This window comes from Scheffersomyces amazonensis, assembly GCF_036850825.1.
Source record: "Scheffersomyces amazonensis strain UFMG-HMD-26.3 chromosome Unknown RJT21scaffold_1, whole genome shotgun sequence".
In the NCBI taxonomy this organism is placed as follows: Eukaryota; Fungi; Ascomycota; class Pichiomycetes; order Serinales; family Debaryomycetaceae; genus Scheffersomyces; species Scheffersomyces amazonensis.
In genome coordinates, this window is record NW_027042741.1 from 3,186,986 (window position 1) to 3,211,461 (window position 24,476).

General features: G+C 31.4%; 13 protein-coding genes and 2 non-coding genes across 15 annotated transcripts; 5 read left to right on the forward strand and 10 right to left on the reverse strand. All coding sequences in view use genetic code 12, as the record gives it.

Moving 5' to 3' along the window:
• Positions 1–298: 298 nt before the first annotated feature.
• Positions 299–3,384, reverse strand: RJT21DRAFT_118154 (protein serine/threonine phosphatase). The gene has a single exon (XM_064880957.1). The coding sequence runs from the start codon at positions 2,961–2,963 to the stop codon at positions 360–362; it is 2,604 nt and encodes an 867-aa protein (XP_064741789.1). The 5' UTR covers positions 2,964–3,384; the 3' UTR covers positions 299–359.
• A 285-nt stretch (positions 3,385–3,669) lies between these two features.
• Positions 3,670–4,864, forward strand: RJT21DRAFT_17603 (putative endodeoxyribonuclease). Its single transcript, XM_064883573.1, has one exon. The coding sequence runs from the start codon at positions 3,785–3,787 to the stop codon at positions 4,850–4,852; it is 1,068 nt and encodes a 355-aa protein (XP_064741790.1). The 5' UTR covers positions 3,670–3,784; the 3' UTR covers positions 4,853–4,864.
• TPI1 (triose-phosphate isomerase) lies at positions 4,865–6,043 on the reverse strand. The gene has a single exon (XM_064883574.1). It carries the CDS (start codon positions 5,621–5,623, stop codon positions 4,877–4,879), a length of 747 nt encoding a protein of 248 aa, XP_064741791.1. The 5' UTR covers positions 5,624–6,043; the 3' UTR covers positions 4,865–4,876.
• Positions 6,044–6,155: 112 nt separating this feature from the next.
• Positions 6,156–7,505, reverse strand: RJT21DRAFT_118156 (acid phosphatase). The gene is made up of 2 exons (XM_064880958.1): positions 7,305–7,505; positions 6,156–7,190 (listed from the first exon to the last, which is right to left on the reverse strand). The coding sequence occupies exons 1-2, from the start codon at positions 7,317–7,319 to the stop codon at positions 6,222–6,224; spliced, it is 984 nt and encodes a 327-aa protein (XP_064741792.1). The 5' UTR covers positions 7,320–7,505; the 3' UTR covers positions 6,156–6,221.
• A 543-nt stretch (positions 7,506–8,048) lies between these two features.
• Positions 8,049–9,510, reverse strand: RJT21DRAFT_17618 (uncharacterized protein). Its single transcript, XM_064883575.1, has 2 exons — positions 9,316–9,510; positions 8,049–9,199 (listed from the first exon to the last, which is right to left on the reverse strand). The coding sequence occupies exons 1-2, from the start codon at positions 9,330–9,332 to the stop codon at positions 8,203–8,205; spliced, it is 1,014 nt and encodes a 337-aa protein (XP_064741793.1). The 5' UTR covers positions 9,333–9,510; the 3' UTR covers positions 8,049–8,202.
• Positions 9,511–9,582: 72 nt separating this feature from the next.
• KRS1 (lysine--tRNA ligase) lies at positions 9,583–11,496 on the forward strand. Its single transcript, XM_064880959.1, has one exon. The coding sequence runs from the start codon at positions 9,628–9,630 to the stop codon at positions 11,407–11,409; it is 1,782 nt and encodes a 593-aa protein (XP_064741794.1). The 5' UTR covers positions 9,583–9,627; the 3' UTR covers positions 11,410–11,496.
• RJT21DRAFT_118161 (tRNA methyltransferase) lies at positions 11,497–12,549 on the reverse strand. The gene has a single exon (XM_064880960.1). It carries the CDS (start codon positions 12,410–12,412, stop codon positions 11,507–11,509), a length of 906 nt encoding a protein of 301 aa, XP_064741795.1. The 5' UTR covers positions 12,413–12,549; the 3' UTR covers positions 11,497–11,506.
• A 130-nt stretch (positions 12,550–12,679) lies between these two features.
• On the forward strand, positions 12,680–13,459 carry RJT21DRAFT_112163 (mitochondrial 37S ribosomal protein uS10m; the record flags this gene model as incomplete). The annotated part of the gene is made up of 1 exon (XM_064880058.1): positions 12,680–13,459. One exon carries the CDS (start codon positions 12,680–12,682, stop codon positions 13,457–13,459), a length of 780 nt encoding a protein of 259 aa, XP_064741796.1.
• Positions 13,460–13,550: 91 nt separating this feature from the next.
• On the reverse strand, positions 13,551–14,230 carry RJT21DRAFT_112164 (uncharacterized protein; the record flags this gene model as incomplete). The annotated part of the gene is made up of 2 exons (XM_064880059.1): positions 13,551–14,155; positions 14,215–14,230. The coding sequence occupies 2 exons, from the start codon at positions 14,228–14,230 to the stop codon at positions 13,551–13,553; spliced, it is 621 nt and encodes a 206-aa protein (XP_064741797.1).
• Positions 14,231–14,483: 253 nt separating this feature from the next.
• RJT21DRAFT_124768 (uncharacterized protein) lies at positions 14,484–16,507 on the reverse strand. Its single transcript, XM_064882798.1, has one exon. The coding sequence runs from the start codon at positions 16,136–16,138 to the stop codon at positions 14,585–14,587; it is 1,554 nt and encodes a 517-aa protein (XP_064741798.1). The 5' UTR covers positions 16,139–16,507; the 3' UTR covers positions 14,484–14,584.
• A 160-nt stretch (positions 16,508–16,667) lies between these two features.
• On the reverse strand, positions 16,668–18,868 carry DLD2 (D-lactate dehydrogenase). The gene has a single exon (XM_064880961.1). It carries the CDS (start codon positions 18,841–18,843, stop codon positions 17,161–17,163), a length of 1,683 nt encoding a protein of 560 aa, XP_064741799.1. The 5' UTR covers positions 18,844–18,868; the 3' UTR covers positions 16,668–17,160.
• A 720-nt stretch (positions 18,869–19,588) lies between these two features.
• On the forward strand, positions 19,589–19,661 carry RJT21DRAFT_t14. Its single transcript has one exon. It is a non-coding gene; the product is annotated as a tRNA-Arg (tRNA).
• Positions 19,662–19,666: 5 nt separating this feature from the next.
• On the forward strand, positions 19,667–19,739 carry RJT21DRAFT_t15. The gene has a single exon. It is a non-coding gene; the product is annotated as a tRNA-Phe (tRNA).
• A 69-nt stretch (positions 19,740–19,808) lies between these two features.
• Positions 19,809–21,227, reverse strand: RJT21DRAFT_17658 (uncharacterized protein). Its single transcript, XM_064883577.1, has one exon. It carries the CDS (start codon positions 21,054–21,056, stop codon positions 19,950–19,952), a length of 1,107 nt encoding a protein of 368 aa, XP_064741800.1. The 5' UTR covers positions 21,057–21,227; the 3' UTR covers positions 19,809–19,949.
• Positions 21,228–21,852: 625 nt separating this feature from the next.
• On the reverse strand, positions 21,853–24,039 carry RJT21DRAFT_17656 (uncharacterized protein). The gene has a single exon (XM_064883576.1). The coding sequence runs from the start codon at positions 24,002–24,004 to the stop codon at positions 22,103–22,105; it is 1,902 nt and encodes a 633-aa protein (XP_064741801.1). The 5' UTR covers positions 24,005–24,039; the 3' UTR covers positions 21,853–22,102.
• Between the last annotated feature and the right edge of the window lie 437 nt (positions 24,040–24,476).

Below are 24,476 nucleotides of genomic sequence, written 5' to 3' on the forward strand. Positions count from 1 at the left end.
AATAAGAAATGGCTGGTAAAAAAAATGTCTTGCGCGCCATTTTTTTGTTTACATAATTTATATTAGTTAGTGACGGGCCGAGAGGCTCAGCTTATAGTGACGTTTTTTTTTCTGTTGCTTGGTTGGTTTAGTGAGTAAATGTCTGCGCAGCAGCATCAGCATAAGCGGCTTGTCGCTGCCCCTCGTTGCCTAGGCTAAAAAAAATAAGAACAAGGGTCGCACTGATTTCAGGGGAAAGAATCACAACCACCAACGGGGCTGGTCCCTAACCTTAATTAAATGATACTTTTACTTTTATATACATACACAATATGTATTGTTATTAGTACATATTATACACAAGTTAAATAGTAAGTAGTTTATTCTTCTAAATCATCAAAACCATCAAGTAATTCCTTTTCAAGCTCGTCAAGATCTTGTTCCTCTTCCTCTTTAGACTCATGACCAGCTTCAAAAGTTTCATCAATCTTTTGTTTTTTGAATGATGTATCTCCATTGGTACGATCATAATCAGAATCTCCACCTCGCGTATCATTGCCTGCTTCATCATCATCATCAAATTCTTCGGGTTTTTCCAATTGTCTCTTTTTGGATTTGTAAAGACCTTGAATGAAGCTTGATCCCCCTGATTTTGATACCTCCTCTTCCTCCTCTTCCTCATCTTCTTCATCCTTTTCTTTTTTCTTTTGTTTGCTACCAGTACCATTGGTGGAAATATCCGTGCTTTTTCCAACTTCTTCATCTTCATCTTCGTCATCATCTTCGTCATCGTCATCATCATCATCACTAATTCCAGCCAAAAAGTCTTCAACTTCTTGTCTGGCATCCTCAAGATCATAATCTTCGAGAGAACTTATAGAATCAAACCTTGGCCTTTCTTGTTCAGCTATTGCCTTATTTGATAATTTTTGACGTTGACGTGCTATAGCTGCTTGATACTTTTCAATATCTCCACTTTTAACAGTCCATTGTTTTTCATCTGCTGTTGAAATTAAATAATCATCTTCATTAACTTTCTCCCATGAACTTAAACAATCAAATAACCAATCAGGATTAACTATTTTAACATTCGGTAAAATTTTATTGGCAACTCTTGTTTTAAAAGTTGGACCTTGACCAGTAGCAGGATCACGACTAACAACATGAGTAACTTCAGGTATTACTTCATTAACCACATTAACTCCAAATTGTTTACACCAGATAACAATATCTGCTGATTCTATATTAATACCCAAAGGAATTATACCTGAAAATAATATAGTAATACCTTTAAGGCATGAACTTTTCATTGATGGAATTATTTTTGTTAAACTTGGTTTATTTGATTCATCAACTATTTCAATTGATTTTTGTTGTTCAAATAATCTATAATATTCATCATGAATATTAACCAAGACCTTTTTAAGTGATAATAATTCATTATCATCATCATATAATAAATTATCTTCTTCTTCTTCATCCTCATCTTCTTCTTCTCCAGATGATCCATCAGGTGAACTTGATCTAGAATGAATATCATGATCATGATGATGCATTTTTTCTAAAGTATGTTGTAACTTAGCTAAAGGACGATCTTGTTGTTGTTGTTCAATAGAATGACTTCGAGTTAAGGATTGTTCCATTAATAAACTAGTATTACCTTCTCCACCACCTAATTCAAGCATACGTTCAACTGGCAGAGGATTTTCAATTTCTTCATCGATTGGTATATCATCATCAACATTAATAGCATCAATTTCTTCATTATTTTCAATATCTTTATTATTATTATTATTATTATTATTATCAATTTCATTATTATTAGTTGATCCACTGACAGTTTCTTTAGGTGAAACTCCATTATTAATTTCTTCATAAATGATTTTTTCTTGTTCAGCTTCTAATATTGCAATTGATTTTCTCTTTTTAGTTGGACCAGTTAATTGACCATTCTTTTTAGGTAAAAAGCTCGAATTTATATCACCAATACCTACAAAGAAATCATACGGTACAACTTTAATTAAATTACTTTCCCATTGCCATACATCACCTCTATCATCAATAATTGCTACCATAGATTGATCTACTGGAAATAATCGTTTTAAATTTTTATGAGTTAATGAACCACTTTCATCTCGACTAAGAATCCTATCACCAAAATATTTCCCATCTGGATCAATTATATTGGCAATTGCTAATGCATAATTTCTTGTTGCCATAGTATAAATATGTAATTCATAAAGTTTTGAAACTTCTTGTAAAAATTCAGATAATCCTGGTCTTACTTTAACATAATACCAACATTTTGTTGGAGCAAGTTTTGGTCCTGTCCAACCAGGTGGAACTAAAGGCTCTTCTTCTAGTACAAAAGTTTTAACATCTTTAACTGCAGGATAATTTGGATTAGTTGGATCTTGTTGCCATTCACCAACCGTTGGATCAACAGTTGCATGAATAACAGTTTGATCAAGATCTACTACTAAAATTAATTTCTTTTCTTTTGTTAATCTATCAGTACTATTTTGTTCAATTTTAGCTGCTTCATCAAGACTAATTTTTAATCCAGTATTATCATAAGACATTGAAATTGTTGCTCTATCTTCATAAGTATAACCAGAATAATCTTTTTCATCTTCAACTGCTTTTCCACAAAGTGCACATAAACCTCCATATTGAACTGTATGAAGACAAGGCTCCTTTATTGAACATAATTCAATCCCACTATGAGGAATTTCTTCTTGAACAGATATATTAATTCTTTGAACTTCTCCTTCAATAGGACTTTCAAATGTACCTATTCTTTCAACTCTTATTTTAGGAGGAGTTTCATCTTTAGAATTTGGATCATCTTGATAATCCCAATATTTATATTTAAGAATTGTTTTATGTTTAGGTACAACTTCACCTACTGTACATAAGATTGATGTAACAGTTACAGGAAATGGTACTGATTGAGGTAACGTTATTGAAGTCAGGTCTGACATTAGATTTGAATATATATATATATGTATGATGTATAAGTATTAATTTATCAGTTATTTATTAATTATTGCTTCTTTTCACGATTTTAATTATTGTTTTAGGAATTAAAGCTTTTTCGATTAATCGACGAGTTGAGTTGCGGTATCTTAAATGGACATTCACGGTTATTAACAAACGACAAAAGGGTGAATTGAAAAGAATTGAATTGAAATTGAATTTAATTGAATTGAATAGAATACAAATTGTTATACAATGAAATGAATTTAACTGAACTCGTAATATATGAATGGATTAGATTGTACAGGAATTTATTAATTAATTGGAATTAGATCTCGTTCAAACGTACTACCAAAGATGGGGCTGGTCGAGTTTGTTCGATGCTCGGTGTAAAATTAGTGAGAACTGAACTGAACTGAACTGAACTGAACTGAACTGAACTTTTCCAAGCTTACCTAGTTTAGTTAAGTCTAGATTAGTTGAGTTGAGATTTGGATTGAGCTTTTGACTTGTTTCAGATATTAACAAAAGACTCTTTAGTGTAATAAGTATAATTCTACTTATAATACTAAGATGTTCCAGCTTTTGCCCTTCTCGCTTTTGTCTATTTATTTTTGTTTGTGTCTGCGGGTGGAGTCGTAAACCTAAAACTTTCAGCTCGGGGGGAGATAGAAGTAGTCGGAAAGTCATGTGATGTGGCAGCTGCAAACAAAATGTCTTAATATTGTTATTGATAATGGTTTTGTTTATAGAGTAATTACTATAGTATCTGATAGTTCTTCAGTAATGATATTGATATCACTACTAATCAAAAATAATATCTATAATGACAGATTCTATTGATTATCAATTAATTAAATCTTTGGGTGATAGTCATTGTCATTTAGATGTTAGTTGTACTGAAGATGATATTAATAAGTTAACTACATTATTTAACTCTTCAGATTTCCCTTTAAATAATCGTGCCTCTTATTTCCATATTATGAGTACTAACCATATAGATATATTATTGTTAGATAAGTTATTAGATCAATTGAATCAGGATTTAGTTGTACCATATTTTGGGGTCCATCCATGGTATAGTCATTTATTCTCAATTATAAATCGAGATTCAACTACTGATTTAAAGCAATTTAAGTTAAACCATTACCAATCAGTATTAACGCCTTCACCTTCACCTGAAATATTGGACATACTACCTGATCCAATTGATCTAAATAATCATCTAAAACTAATAGAAAATTTAATTCAAAAGCATAAACTTAAATTTAATTACGGCATTGGAGAAATCGGTCTAGATAAATTATTTAGAATCCCTACAAACGGTTATTATGGTAATCAACTTCATCCAAATGATGGTGATAATAAATTATCACCTCATAAAGTTAATATTTCTCATCAAAATATAGTATTTGAAAAGCAATTGGAATTGGCTAATAAGCTCAAGAAACAAGTTTCAATTCATTGTGTTAAAGCTCATGGTTCATTATTCGATACTATTCCTAAATATACTCAACTATCAAGCGTATTATTACATTCATTTACAGGATCAATTGAGCAAGGAATTAGATGGATTAATTATTATAAAAGTCTTGGAGAAGAGAATACAAAATTATATTTTTCATTTTCAAATTGGATAAATGGATCCGATAATAAAAGACAATTATTAGAAGGATTACTTTCAGTTTTACAACCTAATCAAATTTTAATAGAGACAGATATATCAATTGATCGATATTTAATTGGATCTGATACAGACAATTTAATTACTACAGATGAATATTTTGAACATCTAATAGATATATTTAAAAAGATATGTAATATTAGACAATGGAATAGTCTTCATGAACAAAGTCAAACGATTTTTCAAAATATATCAACATCAATTATATAAGTATATATAAGAAAGTTAAATTATTTATAATCTAGACTTAATGATATCAACAAATTCTGGTTTTAAAGAAGCACCACCAACTAAGAAACCATCAACATCAGCTTTATCTTTGAAATCTGGAGCATTCTTACCGTTAACAGATCCACCATATAAGATTCTAACCTTAGCAGCTTGTTCAGCACCAATGGTTTTAACTAAGTGATCTCTAATACCTTTATGAGTTTCTTGAGCATCTTCAGAAGTAGCAGCTAAACCAGTACCAATAGCCCAAACTGGTTCATAAGCAATAACAATATTAGTCCAATCAGAAACAATTTTGGAAACAGCATCTAATTGTCTAGCAGTAACTTCTAAAGTAACACCAGATTTTCTTTCTTCTAAAGTTTCACCAATACATAAAATAACAGAAACACCATTATCTAAGGCAAATTTAGTCTTTTCAGCAATAAATTCATCTGATTCTTTAATAATGGTTCTTCTTTCAGAGTGACCAGTTAAAGTCCAGTGAACACCTAAATCCTTTAATTGAGTTGGAGAAATTTCACCAGTGTAAGCACCAGAAGCTTTATTAAAGACATTTTGAGCAGAAATAGCAACAGTCTTTTGTTTATTTTCAGTAACAGCTAAACCTAAGTAAGGAGCTGGAGGAGCAATAACAACTTCAACATTACTTGGTAATTCAGCCTTATTTAAATTATCAATGATTGAAGTAAGGGATTCTTTGGTACCATTCATTTTGAAGTTACCTCCAACGAAAAATTGACGAGCCATTGTATATTATTATTAGTAGTATTAGTATTGATCTGATATGTAAGAATTGATATCAATTGATGTGAAAAATTAATAATTTAACAAACCACTTAAAAATGATTCCGAACTGATTTTATAGGTTGAATTTCGGTGGTTCATTATTTTTTTTCCTTCTTTGTTTTCTGCGCTATGCTCACCACCACAGCGATTCCCACCGGGAGTAAATTTTCTTTCACTCACCACCTGACGGAAAGGACCATAATCATCCGAGGACAAGTATACCGGGAATTTAGTACACAATTATAAGGTTTATAGATTATTTGTAGTATTAATGTATAGGTAAATTATTTTTATGTATATGTCAATTTTTTAGTACATCAGTAGAGACTCTGCTTATGCGTTTTACATTATACTTATTTATTATATGATTTACTAATAATCATTGCACCATATATTTTGTGATCATTTGCTGCAAATTGTAATAATATGCATATTAAACATTTTATAATTATTATTAAATAAATTCATATATTATATATTATATATTATATATCATAATGTTAATTCACCCTATAAATTATATTCTAAATATTATTAATTATAAACATATAATTTATATTTAAGTTGCAAGATCTTCAGCACTATTAGCTACGCTTTGATTATCTATCTTAAAACGAGATATTCTTTTTGCAGCATAATCAGTATACCCATTTTTAGAATTATGAATCTTTTCATACATCTCTTTAAGCATTCTATTTTTCTCTCTAGTAGATTTTATAACATCTTGTTGAGCTTTTATAATATTTTGAATATCTAAATCCTCAGGATTTGCAACTCTATTTTTAGTATTAAAACAAACTTCATCTTCAACTTCTCTTGAAACTTGTTCATCAATTTCTTCATCTTCAACATCATCATCATCCCAAGTATGAAGTCTTGTCTTTAACGAGAATTTCTTATCTTTTTCTCTTTTCATTATGAGATATTGACAATGAGGAATATTTTTCAAGGATTCAAATTCTTCATAAGTCCACCTAAACCATTTCATTAAAAATACTCTTGCCCAAACTCCATGAGTTACTAATACTAAAATATTTGGAAAATTATCTTGTTGAAATTGTCTAAATAATGTTTCATTAAAACTTGAAACTCTATCATATACATCAGCCGCACTTTCTCCATGAGGAATTCTATAAAAGAAATGCCCATAATGAGCTCTTTCTTCCCAAATTTTTTCCATTTCTTCTGCCGTACTTTGAAAGTTCCCAAAATCTTGTTCTCTCATTCTTGGTTCTTCTCGAATATCATATTCAATACCTTTAATATCTTTAATTCCTTCGATAATATTATTACATGTCTGTCGAGCTCTTAAATATGGTGATGTATAAAACATAATTGATCGAGCATTCTTATTATCACCTTCCCCATTTATATCCAATTTCTCCACGAATTCACGAAGTACTGAACCAGCGGCAGTTGCTTGATAATGACCATTCGCTGTTAAGCATACTTTATGATTAGGTGTATGTCTATTAACGGATTTATCACAATTACCTTCGGACTCTCCATGTCTTACTAATAAAATGTACTATATATTATGATAAGTTAGTATATAAGATTATTGACTTATAGTTTATGTATAAATATATTGATTTTATAATATAACTCAATAAATTTTGACTCTAACAATAATTTAACATACCCTCGGTCTACCCATTATAAATGCGGAATGTATGGAATATCTTTAGGAATAAATATAAATGCTTCGGATTAATACTTAAAGTCAAACAGAATAGATAGTTATAGATTATAACTCCGATAAGTATCTCTGTTAGTGATATTTAAAAGTAACCTTAAATAAAACAAAATTAATTATCAAAAGTGTGGTAAAGTTGTAATAATTAAAGCCTTTGATGATGTCTGACATAATTTGGTAATGCGCACGCCTACTGTATTTAAAGGATTGACAGCCAAACACCTTTGGAATCTATAAGTATTATTTCCTTAGCTTTTATAATATAAACATTTGTGTACACTGCTTTCATTAGAGTCAAAATAAAAACTAACGTATGATCTATTTAGGTAACATTCTAACATTGTTATAGCTTCAATAGTACATAGAGTGCCTAAAGTTGGGAATTTGGTTTTTTGGATAAAGTTATTCATTGTCTTTTATGGTACGTAATACCATTACTTTTATTGACACAATTTTTGTAAAGTATTCCTGTGCTTAGTATAATACGCTGAAGCCATGTAAAATCTAACGCATCATCTATTTAGGTAACTTTCTAACTTATGAAGCCATTAGGTATTAGTAGAATTCATGTTTTCGAAATCGACTTAAAATTTTCATTACTTATGTATGGGTACGTAATACCATTGATGCCAATATAATATATTACCATGTACATTATTTACATAATCACAATGTAGAACCTCTTTCTGTAAATCTACGAAATTTAATAATATTCTAAAAATTGATCTTGAAATATTCTACAAATGTTTAAATGGAAATGATGATGATAATGACTAAATTTTATTATACATAAAATGACCGCTAAAAATACATATACAAATTAAATGGAATTGAATAACTAAAACTAATTTTCAGAAATTAACTTTCTTTCAATAGCAAGACTCTTGGTTAAGTCTTCTTCACATTTCTTTAAAATATCATCGGCCAATACATCAATAGCATGACTATGTAATATATTATTATATCTAGATGGTTCACTTGGGAATCTAAAGATAGATTTCCATTCTTCAGGATCTAATTCTGATTCACCTCTTTTAGCTCTTTCCAAGTTTTCTAATTTTCTTTGTTGTTTCCATTGAGTAACTTTACTAACTTCCTTTTGATTTTGTCTTTGATAATAATTGAAATTATTTTGATCATAATTATATGAATCAACCTGACTATATAATGATTCTAATAATTGTGCAGTAACATTTTGATTTGATGATAAATTAACAACTTCAAATTCATTGGTATTAGCTACAGTAGTGGTAGAATCTTGTAAATTTGATAAATATAAATTAATCAAATTTTGATTATGAATATTAATTGGTAATTCATCAAAGATATTTAAATAAGAAATTTTGTTTGATTCTAAATCTTTTGATTTCCATTTACCATCTAAATAGGCTCCAATAAAACCTTCTGATAATCTTAAAGCTTTTAATTCAACTTCTTTATTAATAGATGATAAATTATGAATTATAATGAATGAATTTTTATTAAGTAATTGTTGTTGAGCTAATCCTTCAATTAATTGAGTTGTAACAAAGTTACCTGATACTGTAGATTGAAACCAACCTTGAAATTCAACTCCATAACCTAATTTCTTTAAACTTTCTAAGATTTCATCTTGATATTTAGCTCCACTTCTTGATTTAAATGATCCTCCTTCATATTGATCAGGGTATGGGAATGGGTATACATGAGTTATATCGATTGAACCTTCATCATCTTCAAATCCTAATAAAGTTCCAGAAAAGAGTGATGGATAATTTTCAGAAGTATGTCTAATTAATGATAATAACACACTTGATTCAACATTAATTGAAGTGGCTGTTGGTGCTTGATATTTCTTGTTACTAGAATACTATAGTTAGTAATGACTTCCTTATACATTTAAAACCGAAAACAAATCGGAAAAAAACCAAATAAATTGGAATATTTATCATTCATTCACTATTCATCTTATACATACCCTTGTTTATTGACCATATTTGCCTATATAAGTCTAATTCTTATGATGATACACCTAGTTCTTCACTTTGATCTTACCTCCTCTATATCAAAATTTTTCCAACACTGAGCTGAAAATTTTCCATACATTTTTTTTCAAGATTATGTAATCGTCTCACTCTCACTCACTCACTCACTCTCACTCATATCGTTTGAGCAGAGCCAAGTAGGGTAATTGTTGAAAAAAAATTTATGTTTAATCAAAAATAAATTTCAATACTGATTGATTAAGAAATTTAGTGGACGATCTTAATAAAAATTTTATAAAGTAAACATGTCTGAAGAAGAAGTTAATCAAGTTGCTGAACAAGTCCAAAAGACTTATCTCGATGATGTTACTGGAGAACAAGTTTCCAAGACAGAATTAAAGAAGAGACAAAAATTAAGAGCTATTGAAGCTAAGAAAGCTGCTAAAGCTGCTACAGCTGCTGCAACTGCTCCAAAAGTTAGTAAGAAAGTTGGAGGTGAAGAACAAGAATTAACTCCTAATCAATATTTTGAAATTAGATCTAGTAAAATTAATGAATTAAGAGAAGCTAATAATTCTGATTCAACAAGTTTAAATCCTTATCCTCATAAATTTCATGTTTCAATTAAATTACCTGAATTTATTGAAAAATATAATCATTTAACTAAAGGTGAAACTTTAACTGATGTTGAAGTTAATGTTTCTGGTAGAATTATGGCTAAAAGAGAATCTGGTTCTAAATTAAAATTTTATGTTTTAAAAGGTGATGGTGTTGAAGTTCAAATTATGGCTCAAGCTGATGATGTTTCAACTCCTGAAGCTTATGAAGCTATGCATGAACATTTAAGAAGAGGTGATATTATTGGTGTTACTGGTTATCCTGGTAGAACTAATCCAAAGAAAGGTGGTGAAGGTGAACTTTCTGTTTTTGCTACTTCTGTTATTTTATTAACTCCTTGTTTACATATGTTACCAACTGAACATTTCGGTTTTAAAGATCAAGAAGCTAGATATAGAAAGCGTTACTTAGATTTAATTATGAATGATTCTACTAAGAAGAGATTCCAAGTTAGATCTAAAATTATTAGTTTTATTCGTAGATTCTTAGATTCAAGAGATTTCGTTGAAGTTGAAACTCCAATTTTAAATGTCATTGCTGGAGGTGCTACTGCTAAACCATTTACTACTCATCATAATGATTTAAATATGGAAATGTTCCTTAGAATTGCTCCTGAATTATTCTTAAAAGAATTAGTTGTTGGTGGTTTAGATAGAGTTTATGAAATTGGTCGTCAATTTAGAAATGAAGGTATTGATATGACTCATAATCCAGAATTTACTACTTGTGAATTCTATCAAGCTTATGCTGATGTTTATGATTTAATGGATATGACTGAATTATTATTTTCTGAAATGGTTAAAGAAATTACTGGATCTTATAAGGTTACTTATCATCCAGATGGTCCAAAGGGTGAAGAATTAACTTTAGATTTTACTAGACCATGGAAGAGAGTTAATATGATTGAAGAATTAGAAAAAGTTTACAATGTTAAATTCCCAGCTGGTGATCAATTACATACTGCTGAAACTGGTGAATTCTTAAAGAAAATTTTAAAGGATAATAAATTAGAATGTTCTCCTCCATTAACTAATGCTAGAATGTTAGATAAATTAGTTGGTGAATTAGAAGATGCAAGTATTAATCCAACATTTATCTTTGGTCATCCTCAAATGATGTCTCCATTAGCTAAAAAGCATAGAGATATTCCAGGTTTATGTGAAAGATTTGAAGTTTTCGTTGCTACTAAAGAAATTTGTAATGCTTATACTGAATTGAATGATCCATTTGATCAAAGACAAAGATTTGAAGAACAAGCTAGACAAAAGGCTCAAGGTGATGATGAAGCTCAATTAGTTGATGAAACTTTCTGTAATGCTTTAGAATACGGTTTACCACCTACTGCTGGTTGGGGATGTGGTATTGATAGATTAGCCATGTTCTTAACTGACTCCAACACTATTAGAGAAGTCTTATTATTCCCAACTTTAAAGCCTGATGCTTTAGTTAAGGGTGAAGAAAACTTTTAAATACTTTTTTCCTTTTTCCTTTTCCTTTTACTGTTATTAGATTAAATTAAATTAAATAAATATATCTATGTATATACCAATAAATATATTAAATTAATTAACGTCTTACTAAATCCCCTCTTCTCTTCATTTCAAGTGCCTTTTTATAAGGTGGAGCTGTAGGCATTTGTACTGGATCTAAAGCTCCTATTTTAGAATCATTATCTAAAGTATAAGTGGCATCTGAATCTCCATCTTGTAAATCTCCACAAGCAATAAATTTTGCAATTTTTCTTTCTTCTGGATCGGGTAATTCAAAATGTTCTAAATTATAACTCTTTCCTATATTTGAATCTTCAAAAAATTCTTCAGTTGATTTATTTAATTCTAATTTTGGATTCCAACCTGGTCTTGGTTTATAACCCATACATACTATAAAAGCTTCTAAAGAAGTTCCTCTTGAAGATCTTGGTTTTGCACATATAACTCTCTCAAATAAATAACTTAGTTGACTATATAATAAATCAATATCTCTTCCTCTAAATATTTTAGCAACAAATGATCCACCTGGTTTTAATATACAAGTTGTTAATTGTAATGCTGATAATATTAATTGAGCTTGAATATATTCATCTAAATCATGTAAACCGGTAACATCTGGTGCACCATCACTACAAACAAAATCTGCAGGTTCACCTCCAAATATATCAAGTATAGTTTGTAAAGTTTTAGGATGAGTTATATCGGCTTGAATTGTTGTAACTCCTTCTATAGGAGTCATTGGTTGTAAATCTACTGCGACTATTTTAGCATCACTATGATTTTGATTTTCAAATAATTCTCGACTTAAAACTTGCGACCATGAACCTGGTGCCGCACATAAATCCACCACTCGTTTAATATCCTTAAATAATTGAAATTCTTCATTAAGTTGCAATAATTTAAAGGCAGATCTAGCTCTCCAACCTTGTTCTTTGGCTCGTCTATAATAGATATCTCTTTTGTCTTTACTGGATTTCCCCATCCTCAACTTCTGTGTCTATATATGGCGCTAACTAACTAATTAGTTACCTACGGTACTGATCTTGCTTGCTTCCTTAATCGGCTTCGCTCTGCTCATCTGGTTGTAAAAAAGTATCACCAAATATGAAAAAAATCGAGGCCTGCATAATGAACACTAGCGAAAAAATGTATTCTGAAAAATTTTGATCAACGTATAACGAGCACAGCACCTGATTAGTTTAGTGGGAGTTTGTCTCGTACGAGTGTCTAAGTAATAGTGAATATAATTATGGTGGGATTCAGTATGATTGTTAGAAGGCAGATGGCCAGACCGTCTATGCGTTCGTTTATGACCAGCAGTATATGGAACCAAAAGTCTGAGACAAATGTTAACTTCAAATCGCCTGAAGAATATATTGAACAACAGAAGATTAATCGTATAGAAGAACAACAATATAGACAAACATTATTAGGAGAAAAATTCGAATATAATCCAAAGTATTTAAGTGAAACCAAAACAGATGCAATTCTGGGAAGACCTATTCCAATAAATGTTGAATTATTAAAGTATAAACCTCTCAGATTAGAACCAACTGAAGGTAATGAAATTGCTACTATTAAATTACAAGGGTATGATGAAAATTCATTAATTAGAGCAGGAGAATTTGCATTAAGAGCTGCCTTTTATTTAGGTATACCTACATCTCCATTAAATACTTTAAAAACTGAAAAGAGATTGTATACTGTTATTAAATCACCCTTTGCTCAAGCAAAGACTAAACAAAATTTCCATAGAACTACATTCAAAAAATCATTAATAGCATATGATGCTGATCCTGAAGTTATAGATTTATGGTTATCATACATAAACAAATATAAAATAGAAGGTGTACAATATGCTGCCTCTATTACTACCACTGAAACATTGGAATTTAGTAAACAATTGGAAAACTTGAAGGAAATTGAATTCCCACAAGCCTATGATGAAATGAATGATCCAATCGCCAATAAGGTGAAGGACTTATTGAAATCTGATACATTTAAGAAATACCTTAATGAAAGTAAATAGTCTGCTTACCCCTGCTTGTATATATGCGTTCAATAAATAAATAAAGAATAATTAATTAATCATTAAATAATTAATAATTAAAAATTAAAAATCATCCGTATAACTCCCAGTCATCATCTTCCTCTTCTTCATCTTCTTCTCGTAATTTCTTTAATTCTTCTGCAAGCTTTTCCTTTCTAAATTTATCAGCTTCTAATACATCAAATCTACATAATGGACAAGTAGAATTAAATTTCAACCATGGTCCAATACATTCCAAATCAAAGATATGATCTACTTTTGTATGCAAACATGGGAGTTTGACTATTAATGGATAATCATTATCTACAAATTTATTGGTACAGATCGGACAATCTGCTTCTTTCTTAATCTTATTTAGTGGTACTCTTTCTAGAGCATCAATGAATTCTTGTTCTACACCTTTCTTCTGTTTTTTTAATGGAGTAGTAATATCATCATTGTCATTGATTTGTGATAATAAGTTTACAACTACTTCCGATTGTTGATCTTCACTAAGAAATCGTAAAGCATTTGCAAATACTTCATCAGTAGGAGTTTCTGTTACTGCCCCAGTATTTTCCTGAGTGAGAAAGAATTCTATTGCTGATGATAATGTCTGATGCTGTCTTGGTCTATGAGTTCTAGTAGTGTTGTCGTTGTTTCTGCTGACTGGCCGATTATCTATATTATGATCGTCTAAGGTTTATTGTTGTTAGTATTGTGAATCACCAAAAGAATTATGTATTGATACTTACCTTCGTAGGTAGACATGGTGTACTCTGGACTGTGTGACTGTGTGACTGTGTGACTGTGTGACTGAAATGAACTTAATTTACTGTACTGTACTGTAGTATACTGAGGTATTCTCTAATCTACTGAAGTATACTGTAGTATTATCTAATCTAACGTAGGAAATTACTGTCAACTTTAGCTAATTGAAATTACCGAGAAAACTCATTTTTGCCGCTAATTTCTTAGCGAGCCGTTTCTGCGCCTACCAGTTACTGTTCGTTATGACTATTTATCCCTAAACCTATACATTTACTCCTGCCTAATATTAAATTATATAGTATATATATTACATTATATTGCATTCCTGAACCCCATCAATCTGTATATCAAATATCAAATCATTTCGTAATCATTAACCTTAAGCTTCCCATGCTCTTCTTGACCTCCCATGACACTGTCTAGAATATTGTCATCATCGACGACACTATCTCCTTGACCATTTCCTTGACAATTATCCTCATTATCAAGAAACTCTTGTTCAACCAGCTCATCAATATATGGGGGTGGATGGACTGATTGTGCCAGTGAATATCCATTAAAATATGAGTCTGAACTTAATTTAGGACTTACATTCTTGCTAAGATACAAGGGAGTCATAGGCGGATCTTCTAAGGGAGTTTGGACTGGATCCAAAGTAGGAGAATCACTACCATTAGTGCTAATAGGAATGGAAGCTGAGGTAGCTCCAGTAGTACTGGCACTTGTTGTAACATAATTATTCACACTGGTTATAGGGATATACAGTGGATGTTGATGATGTTGATGTTGATGTTGGTGTTGGTGTTGATATTGATACTGATTGAATAACTGCGTACGACTGGTACTTCTGTGAGCATTACTTAATGAACGTGGAGGAGTTTGAGATGATAACCAGAATCGAGATGGCGAGCCACTTACAGATGTTGGATCCAAATATGGTGAATCTGGTACTGTACCTTCAGGACCACTTATATGTTGAACCGATGGCTTAATTGGGATACTTTGAGCTGTGGAATTAGATAAAAAGTATTCTGGGTAATAATTCGAAGTTGTTGAACCAGGAGGTGGAGAAGTTAGTCTTTGATAAGGCTGTAAACGTTGCTGGTTCAAATGAGTTATAGAACCTCTACTGATTATATTTGTGAATGAATTTTTTCTATCAATGGTTGGTTGAGGTTGTTGGAAAGTTGAAGTTTGTAAAACTCTGGGAGATTTTTGGGGTTGTGCTTGAGATTGAGATTGTGGTTGTGGTTGCACTTGGGATAGAGGTTGAAGTTGAGGTTCGTGATTATAATTCAATGATAATAAACTTATAGTTGATGATGATGGGATTAATCTTCCATCTACTTCCTTACCTACTGAAGTAGCTAATAATTCTGGTTCTGGATGTTCATCAGTATAATTTGTTTGTTGGCTTGTCGGTATATTTATATTAGCTGAAGGAGTTGAAGTTGAAGTTGAATGCAAATTTGGATCTGAATGATGATACTGAGGATGTTGATCGATTGTATTATAGTTTATCGAAGTAGTCGCATTAATTAAATTTGATTTTGATCTCTTTTCTCCTGCTAATGATGATGATAATAATGACTTCTTTGGAGTTTGACTGGAAGTATTATTTTCAGAATTATTTGCTTGAAGTAAGGGTAAAAATGATGAATTTTCACCAGCCGTTGTTGTTGGAGTAGGATAAGTAGATGATCTTAACATCAGTGAAGGATTATCATGGATATTATTATTATTATTATTAAGATATGACTCATCGAAATCTCCATCAGATTGTGTTAAATTATTGTAAGCCATATTGGTAGATGATGAAGAAGTTCTAGATGCTAAAGGGTCGGTAGATTCAAGTAGCGATAGATTACGAAGTTTTTGATTTATATTTTCAGTATTGAAGCTCATCATTAGTAAATGATACAATAGATGTATAAATTCTTAAGGCTTAACTTCAAGCTTCTTGGGATTGTTAAGTTGTTTTATGTCTGCCAAGGCAAGACAAGGAAAGAAATTGTATGATGTGTAATGGGTTATGGAACACACGTGATCTCACACAACTTGCACGACTTAACCTAGCTTAACTTAACTAAACTAACCAAACTTAACTAAATAAGAACTAAAGTATGAAAAAGGCTCTCGGACGGTGGAGGAAAGTTATTGTGGAGATGGTGACTAGTTTTGAAAAATTTTTTGACTATTGAAATTTATCCGTAGAGATAACCTGTAAATTGGTCAGAAAAAGAGACATTCAGTTTGAGATAACAAAGCGGACAGGAGACATTTTTCTTTATCAGTTGAGAAAGAAAAAAAATGACATGCCGGTCAAGTTCAATAAAGGGGGTGAGAAGATTTTCTTTTTTCACTCCTATTTTGGAGTCAACAACTACCGGCTGCCCGTTTCAGCAATAAATAAATATCTACAATGGGCAAAAGAATACTACCTCTATCTACTATTATTATATAATGATGTAAGTTACAACCTTGTTACCCCAATCTGTACCTAAAAAAATATTTGCCACTGCGGCGGGCCACAAACAAATTTGTTCCATCGTAATTAATGGTAATGGTAATCGTAATCGTAATTGTACTCGTGGTAGTAGTCATTTATTCATTTGTTTCATATATAAACCTAGTTACATTTAAATTTCTTTATAATATTCTATTATTTTCCATCTCCGCCTAGGTCAAACCCCGTGGTAATTAAAGACAAAAAAAGTAATGAAACGACGAGGGGACTAGTTTTGATTTGTGGGGAAACCATAATTTTCACAGAGAAGCAATTAAATAATATCGTAAATTATTGCGTATCTTATTGTTAAATCTAAATCGACTAAACTTTATTTAACTTTAAATTTGCGCTATCGTCATAGGCATGTTTTTATATTCGGTCTGTCTATAAAAATCTATTACTAAATATTCTAGCATATAGTCTAATATTTTCCTTCGTCTTCAGGATCAATCTTGAAAATTTTATCAGGATTTAAAATTCTCTTCGGGTCTAGAGCCATCTTTAATTTTCTCATTAAACTGATAGCGTCATCACCTAATTCAATTGCAAGATAATTTCTCTTTGCATTACCAACTCCATGTTCTCCTGTACATGTACCTTCATTATCTAATCCAATCTTAATCATTTGTTTAATAACTGCTTCACATTTTGCCTTATCTTCTGGCTTATAGTATAAATCAGCATGAAAATTCCCATCTCCTGCGTGGGCTAAAATAATAGATTCAAATCCACTCGACTTAATTAATTGATTAATTTCTGTTAATACTGGTGATAATCTTGATAATGGAACTGCAATATCTGTAACCCAAATTCTCATATCTTCATCAATTTCATTTCTACCATAATCAATCATAGCATAAAATGCATTTTTCCTAGCGGAAAATAATTCTTCACCTTCTTGTTTGTTTTTGGCAAATTTAAATAGTTCAACCTTATTAACTTTGGCGATACTTTTCAATTGCTTAATATATTCATCAACAACTACTTTATTAAGTCCTCCAATCTTGAAAAAAATGGTAGGTTTTTCCTGCCAACTATTATCACAATATCCACTATATTTTAAACATCTCATCATATCAGCATCTAGAAATTCAATGGCATTTGGTTGAATACCCAGCTTGAATATTTGAGCAACTGTATTGGTACTATCTAAAATTGTTGGGAATTGACAAATCACAACAGTCTCATATTTCGGAATCACATGTAATTTAACAGTGGCTTCTGTTACGATTCCTAAAGTTCCTTCACTACCAATAAATAATTGAGTTAAATTATATCCTGCACTCGATTTTCTAGGTCTCTGTTTGGTCTTGACAATAGTTCCATCAGACAATACAACAGTTATTGAAATAACATTAGTGTTCATAGCACCGTATCTAGAAGCATTGATTCCAGAAGCATTTGTATTAATCATACCAGATATTAATCCTCCATGACCACAGTCTGCTCCAAACATAAGCCCACGAGACTCTAAATGTTTATTTAATTCTTGCCAATTGACACCTGCTTGAACTACACAATCCAAATCATCTTCATGGACTTCAAGAATTTGTTTCATTCTTGATGTGTCTAATATTACACCTTGTCTGGTTGAAAAGAAGTGGCCTTCTAAAGATGTCCCTCCACTGAATGGAACAATAGGAATATTATACTTATTCAAAATCTTCAAAATCTCAGAAACCTGTTCCGTAGTATATGGATAGATAATGAATTGAGGTTTTTCATGGTCCAATGGTAAATGTGGAGTGAAATCATTTTTTGTATGATGATCAAGGTCAACTTCTTTATTAGTCACTTCTGCATTGGGTACTTTTTGTCTAATTTCTTCAATTGCTTGAAGCATCTCTTCAGTAGTCCCATATTTTGGGGATTCTAAATCCAGAAGCTTTGTCACGGAATTCAATGGGAACAAATTAGATGGTGGACTATTGATTATTTGATATTGACCAAATTTGTAAGCCCCATAAGAAGCTAAAGTTATCGCCGTAAGCCCATATATTAATGTTGAAAAGTCTCTTTTCGGTGGAGGAGGAACACTATTAGTAGTAAAAAGTCTTTTACTACCTCTAATGTAGTTAAGCCCTCGTAAGGATCCCTTGTACATTGGTTAGCCGTATGGTATGTTGATACTCCGTGATAATTGTTTGAAAAATTATTCTCACTATGGCTCTTATCAGCAATTCCTAATTGGTATATGAGAAAAAGTGCGTGCTACCAATTTGACACTTTAAGTTGCTGCGACTCTATAAACTTATTGACCAATTACTCAGTGCAAGAGCTAATCAGCTTTAACCGTTTCTACTGTATTTAAATCAACCTTCTAATATTGCAAATTTCAAAAGGGCCTAAAGAAAGCTTGACAACATAAATGAATTCTCTAGTGATACGACTATCAATGCTTATCCTCAGTTCTAAGTTAGACACCTGCAAATATTTCGCAACAAAAATGAATTTACTTATTTATATTCAACAAGCCTATAATGACCTAAATATGGGGATTTACTTTGTTTTTTGGAGTATAGGATAAATTTATTGTTAATTGTAGTACTATGCTTTTTCCAAAGTTTTTATAAGATTTGGCATAAAGTTTAGGAATAATTGTACTCAAGGGTTATCAAATTTAGGCACTTAATATCGTAAAAAAGTCTATTAAATTCCAAAATTTAAAAATCCCTGAGGTAAACAAGTACACATATATATTAATTACTGCATTATTGGCTTGAGTTGATTAAGAATTTGGGATTTAGGTCAAAATATGGGCAGTGTCACGTGACCAAAACTCATGTGAACATAATCACGTGATAAAAACACTCTCGCACAAACATAGCATATTTTTTGTCAACAAATAGGCCTGCGTAGCGTAATGGTTAACGCGTTTGACTTCTAATCAAAAGATTCCGGGTTCGACTCCCGGCGTGGGTTCTCTTGCGGCTTTAGCTCAGTTGGGAGAGCGTCAGACTGAAGATCTGAAGGTCCTGTGTTCGATCCACAGAAATCGCATTCTTTTTTGATAACTGTATCATATTTTTTTGCTAATTGTATTCTTTAACTTATATTTAATGAATTATTGCTTATTTGTGATATGTTTGCTAAATTAATTAGTGTTTATTTAAATATTTAGTATACATAAAGAATTGAAAAAGTTCATACAACAAAAGTCTCTTTTTTGCTGCGAAAGGGGCCATTTGTGTTTTATAAGTGGTTCGTAAATCAGAAGACCATGACTAATTGTTCGTCTATATCATCGTAGCCATCTTCTCTCAATGCGTCGATGTAGTCAATATCCTCTAGAGAGTTTGAGAATTTGATGGAATCGTCATTATCTTCATTATTATTTGCTATTTCATTATCTTTAATAACTAAAAATATTGAATTTCCAATTAATGATAATGTCGATTTATATGGCTGTACCTCATTCGCATTTAGAAGACTTGTTAATTTCTTTCTTTCTAAACTCTCTAATTCAAGAGATTTTCTGTTATTGACTGGAAGTTTTGTAGAATCTTCTTGCTTTAGTATTTTTATAAACTCATTAATATTATATGAATTAGTTGTTCTGTGTAGCTTTCTCTTTGTTGAATTAGTTCTCTTTCGTTCAGGGAACTCATCTTCAGTAGGTGTTGAAGAATTACTGAAACTACTTAATGTGGCTTCTGAATCAAAATCTTGACTTGTATTTTCAAAATCTGTTAACTTAATTGGTGATTGGTCAACTAAAGTATCAACTGTACCAATAGTCTCTGGACTCATAAAAGATACTGGAGGAGAAATACGACCTTTATACTCACTCTTTAATGAATCATAATCATTCAGAATGATATTATTGAGAAACATGGAAGATCTTAATCTTCTAGTATAAAGCTGTGAAGCATTATTATTATTATTAGATGAGGTAACCGTGATGGCATTAGCGGATGTGGTTGCTGCTTGAGCTAAATTCAAATTAGGAGCACTAGATCTTAGTTTCAAGGATTTAGTTCTTGCTATACTAGCCGGTACAATGTTTTCTTTATCTTCAGAAGTAGATATAGAACTTTTTGAAGAATGATAGAGTCTTTGTTGTGCGGCTGACGATGAATGCTTTATGGGTTGAAGTTTACCTCCACCACCGGATAAGTTGATTGAAGAAACACTAGCACTAAGTGGCCTTTGGTTAGCCGTTGTATTTGTATCTGGTGTAGATGTTGTTGGTGTAGAATCGACTATTGAATGCAAGTCATTTGAAGAAAATTTTCTAGACCTAAAAGAACTAAAGAAAGCAGTCGATTTTGACTTCCTTTGATCGTTTAAATTAGAAATGCTCTGGCTTCTCAACATGATCAATTGCACCTGTTTTTCATAAGCTTGAAGTAGATTAGAATGAAGATGATATCCAAAATCTGTTTGCGACTAACAAGAAGAGAAATCAAAACAAAACAAAACAAAACAAGCCTAGTCTACCAACCGCAAGCAACTGTTCTGTGTATTTATTATGATGTTTCCCTATTATTCAGAAGCTCTTGCACATAAACATAGACGTTTCATTATTAAGAAAAGGAGGTGTGTCATGTTTACGATTTGATAATTTTGTGTAAGACTTTTGCGCTCTCTAGAGGTAAATTTTAAGTAGCGCGTTTTTTCAAATGTGCTGTCAGTGAAGCTGTATAACGGTAGAAGGGGCTAACAAGGACGGATTTCACATACACGAAGTATTATAAAGACGTGTCGTACATTGAATTTGTCTGTATTTGTCAAAGAGTTTGGTATCGGGTAAGTTCTATAATTATTAGACGTTGCTAAACGTATGTACTCATCTCGAATTCGGGTGATCATTCTCTGAGGAGAATAACAATAAAAGTAGCCACTCGCAAAACAGAGTTGCATATTTGACGATCGATGTTTGTCCTTGTTAAAGCTAGCTCAGACTGCGTCATTATTGTTAATTGAGAATATAAGAACAAAGAAACTAGCTCACACTGTAGGAAAGTTACACAGTACGCCGGAGGAAAAATCAGGAACTGAGTTCATTTTTGTCCGGCCGCGTAAAGTACACTACAGCTTTTTTCCGACCTTTTGATTAGGAGTTTCTCGCTTAACTAGCTTTAAGTTAACGCGGTCTTTTTTCCGCTCACTTTTTTTATTATTTATTTTATGAATTTCCCCTTTTAGTTTTATTTTTTACAAAATATTATTTTTTCCTCTTTTTGCCATGAAACAGAAAAATAAACTTCATTCGTCGTTGATGTTATTTTTTCACTTACCGAGACCTCAACGATTAATTGTTCCTTCTATTAAAAAAATATTTAAAGCGGCGAGAATATCTATATACAGGATGGAAGCCGAAATTAAATATTAAGCACATAATGTGGCTAGTATAGAAACAATTATTCGATCCAATAATCATAACAATTTTCCTCATTAAGGACAGTTTGATCATCATATGCTGCTTTATCCGATAATCTACCAAGATGATTGATTTTATCATAAGTTGCAGACTTCTGGTTTTGTAAAAAGTTTTCCGATATCTCCTCATTGTTTAATATGAGCTTTAATTCATTGGTTGGAAATGGTATCAACCTACTAGCAAATGGATTCTTTTTGTTGTACCTTTTAACTGCCTTAGTGCTCTTCAACACTAAGTTTTCTTTTCTTAAGATGTTTCCCTTTTTATCTCTTCCAGTCAAGGTTTTAGCTATATATTGACTAATTGGTTGTCTAACAACTGCCTCTACCCCCTTAGGCAAGTATACGATTAAAGGTTGATTAGTCTTTTTGGCTCCAGTCGGAATTATACTAATATGACCAAAGTTACTTATTACAAGATCAATAGCTCCATAAAATGGAGGAATAATAAAGCTTTCCAATTCACTGATACTCTTGTCATCATTCTTAATGACAAACTTGTTAGCCAAACTAGGATCCAATTTTTTACTTACTTGAATAGCCTTAGAAAAATCTCTGAAAACCTGTAAATCAGAGTTAATGCAATTTCTAATTTGATATATTGACTCTTTAGGAGTGTTCAAATAAAATAAACCTCCTACAGTTAATGTTTGACCACCTTTAAGCGTTTCATACCTAGAATTATACATTCCCCTTTCATAGACAAGAGCGCCCTTGCTTAAATCTTTGATCTTATGAGTATCAAGAAGACTATAGAAGCTGTGGATATCTTCAGATGTCATAAATCCAGGGACATCATATATAACCTTATTATTAGGCAAGTCCACTCTTATAAAGCCTCTTGTATAACCCGGGACGTAGGATGCACCAGGACCTATAATTTTGTTGAAGTATTCTTTAAACCTTTTCCCATCACCTCTACTATTACTGACAAAAGGTAAAGATGTATTCATCTTGATATCTTCTTGCTTTTCAAGCTGGATCTTTTCCTTGGAATTAAGAAGTCTGTTCTTCATTCTATCAACCTCAAATGAATATAAAAATGATTTCATGAGCGATGATTTACCACTATTTGTTTTACCTATCAAATAATAAGTATCATCTATGAAATTCAATAATGAATTAATATTCCAATCGGTCTTAGCACTTGTTATGAATACATTTTCTGGAGGTACTCCATACTTGTGACGAAGATAATCTTGAAAGAATGATTTTCCATATTTCAAACTCAAGTTATTAGTTTTGAATAATAAATCACTCTTATTAATAATAAATTTAATATCATTAGGAAGTCGATACTGAAAGATGGCCGGATTTAAAGATAAAGGAAAATCTTGAGCACTTACAATATACATAATCTTTTCATGAGGTGGAATTTCTTTCATGATATCTTCTAGTTTTCTTACAGGAAATTCTGTTTGACCAATTTCTTTAAAATTTGATCTATAAGTAGCATCTCTGCATCGTACACACTCTGAGTTATCTTTGGTACGCTTCTTTAATTCTATTTTCTCTTTTTGAAATGCATCTGAAAGTATATTCTTGGAGTGATACAATAGAGAACTTTTGTTAGACTTTTTCGAAGTTGTGTCATTTATCAATAAATTCTGATCTTCTTGCGATAATTTCTCTATATGACTTTGAAAAGTCAAATCCACATCTTTGAGGACCTTTTCTTTAGATTTTCTGTCTTCTACCGGTATATAATAACCTGGCTTGCTTTTATCTACAGTTTGAAGCCTGATCCCGCAACTTGTACATGTAGGGTATAAATTGGATAATAAGGGAGATGACGAAGCTAAACTATCAAAAGTAGAGTTAAACCTCTTGAAAGCAAGGTTCACAAGAATATTACTTATTCGGGATCCCGTATATCGTATCATTGTCGTAATCTTCTCATAGTGACTAGAGCTATGGCTAACGATGAGGACTGAAAAAAATTATATAGTGAGAAATATTTCCGAGACTATGTGCCGGAACCGGAAAACTGCTTTTACAACTGCTATTGCTTCTATAACTGGTTCTATAGATATAACTAGCTTGTATATATACTTTCCTATAACCAAAGTATAATTGATTAAGTATATTGATCCAAGAATCAATTATACTTTGTTCCGGCAAAATTCTTATTTTTATTATTATTTTATGAAGTGCTTAAAATTGTGTGTATGGAGTTAGGACCAAACGGTCCTCTGAAATTTAATAATGAGATAAGCTGAACCCTCGCTGATAAATGTAAGGCGGCGTCCTAACATAATTTTCGACATGAATGTTTCAACCAGGATTGGTATACATTTTAAAGGCAGGTACTTACACGAGAAGGCTTAAACTTAAAATCGATGTGTTGTACGATAG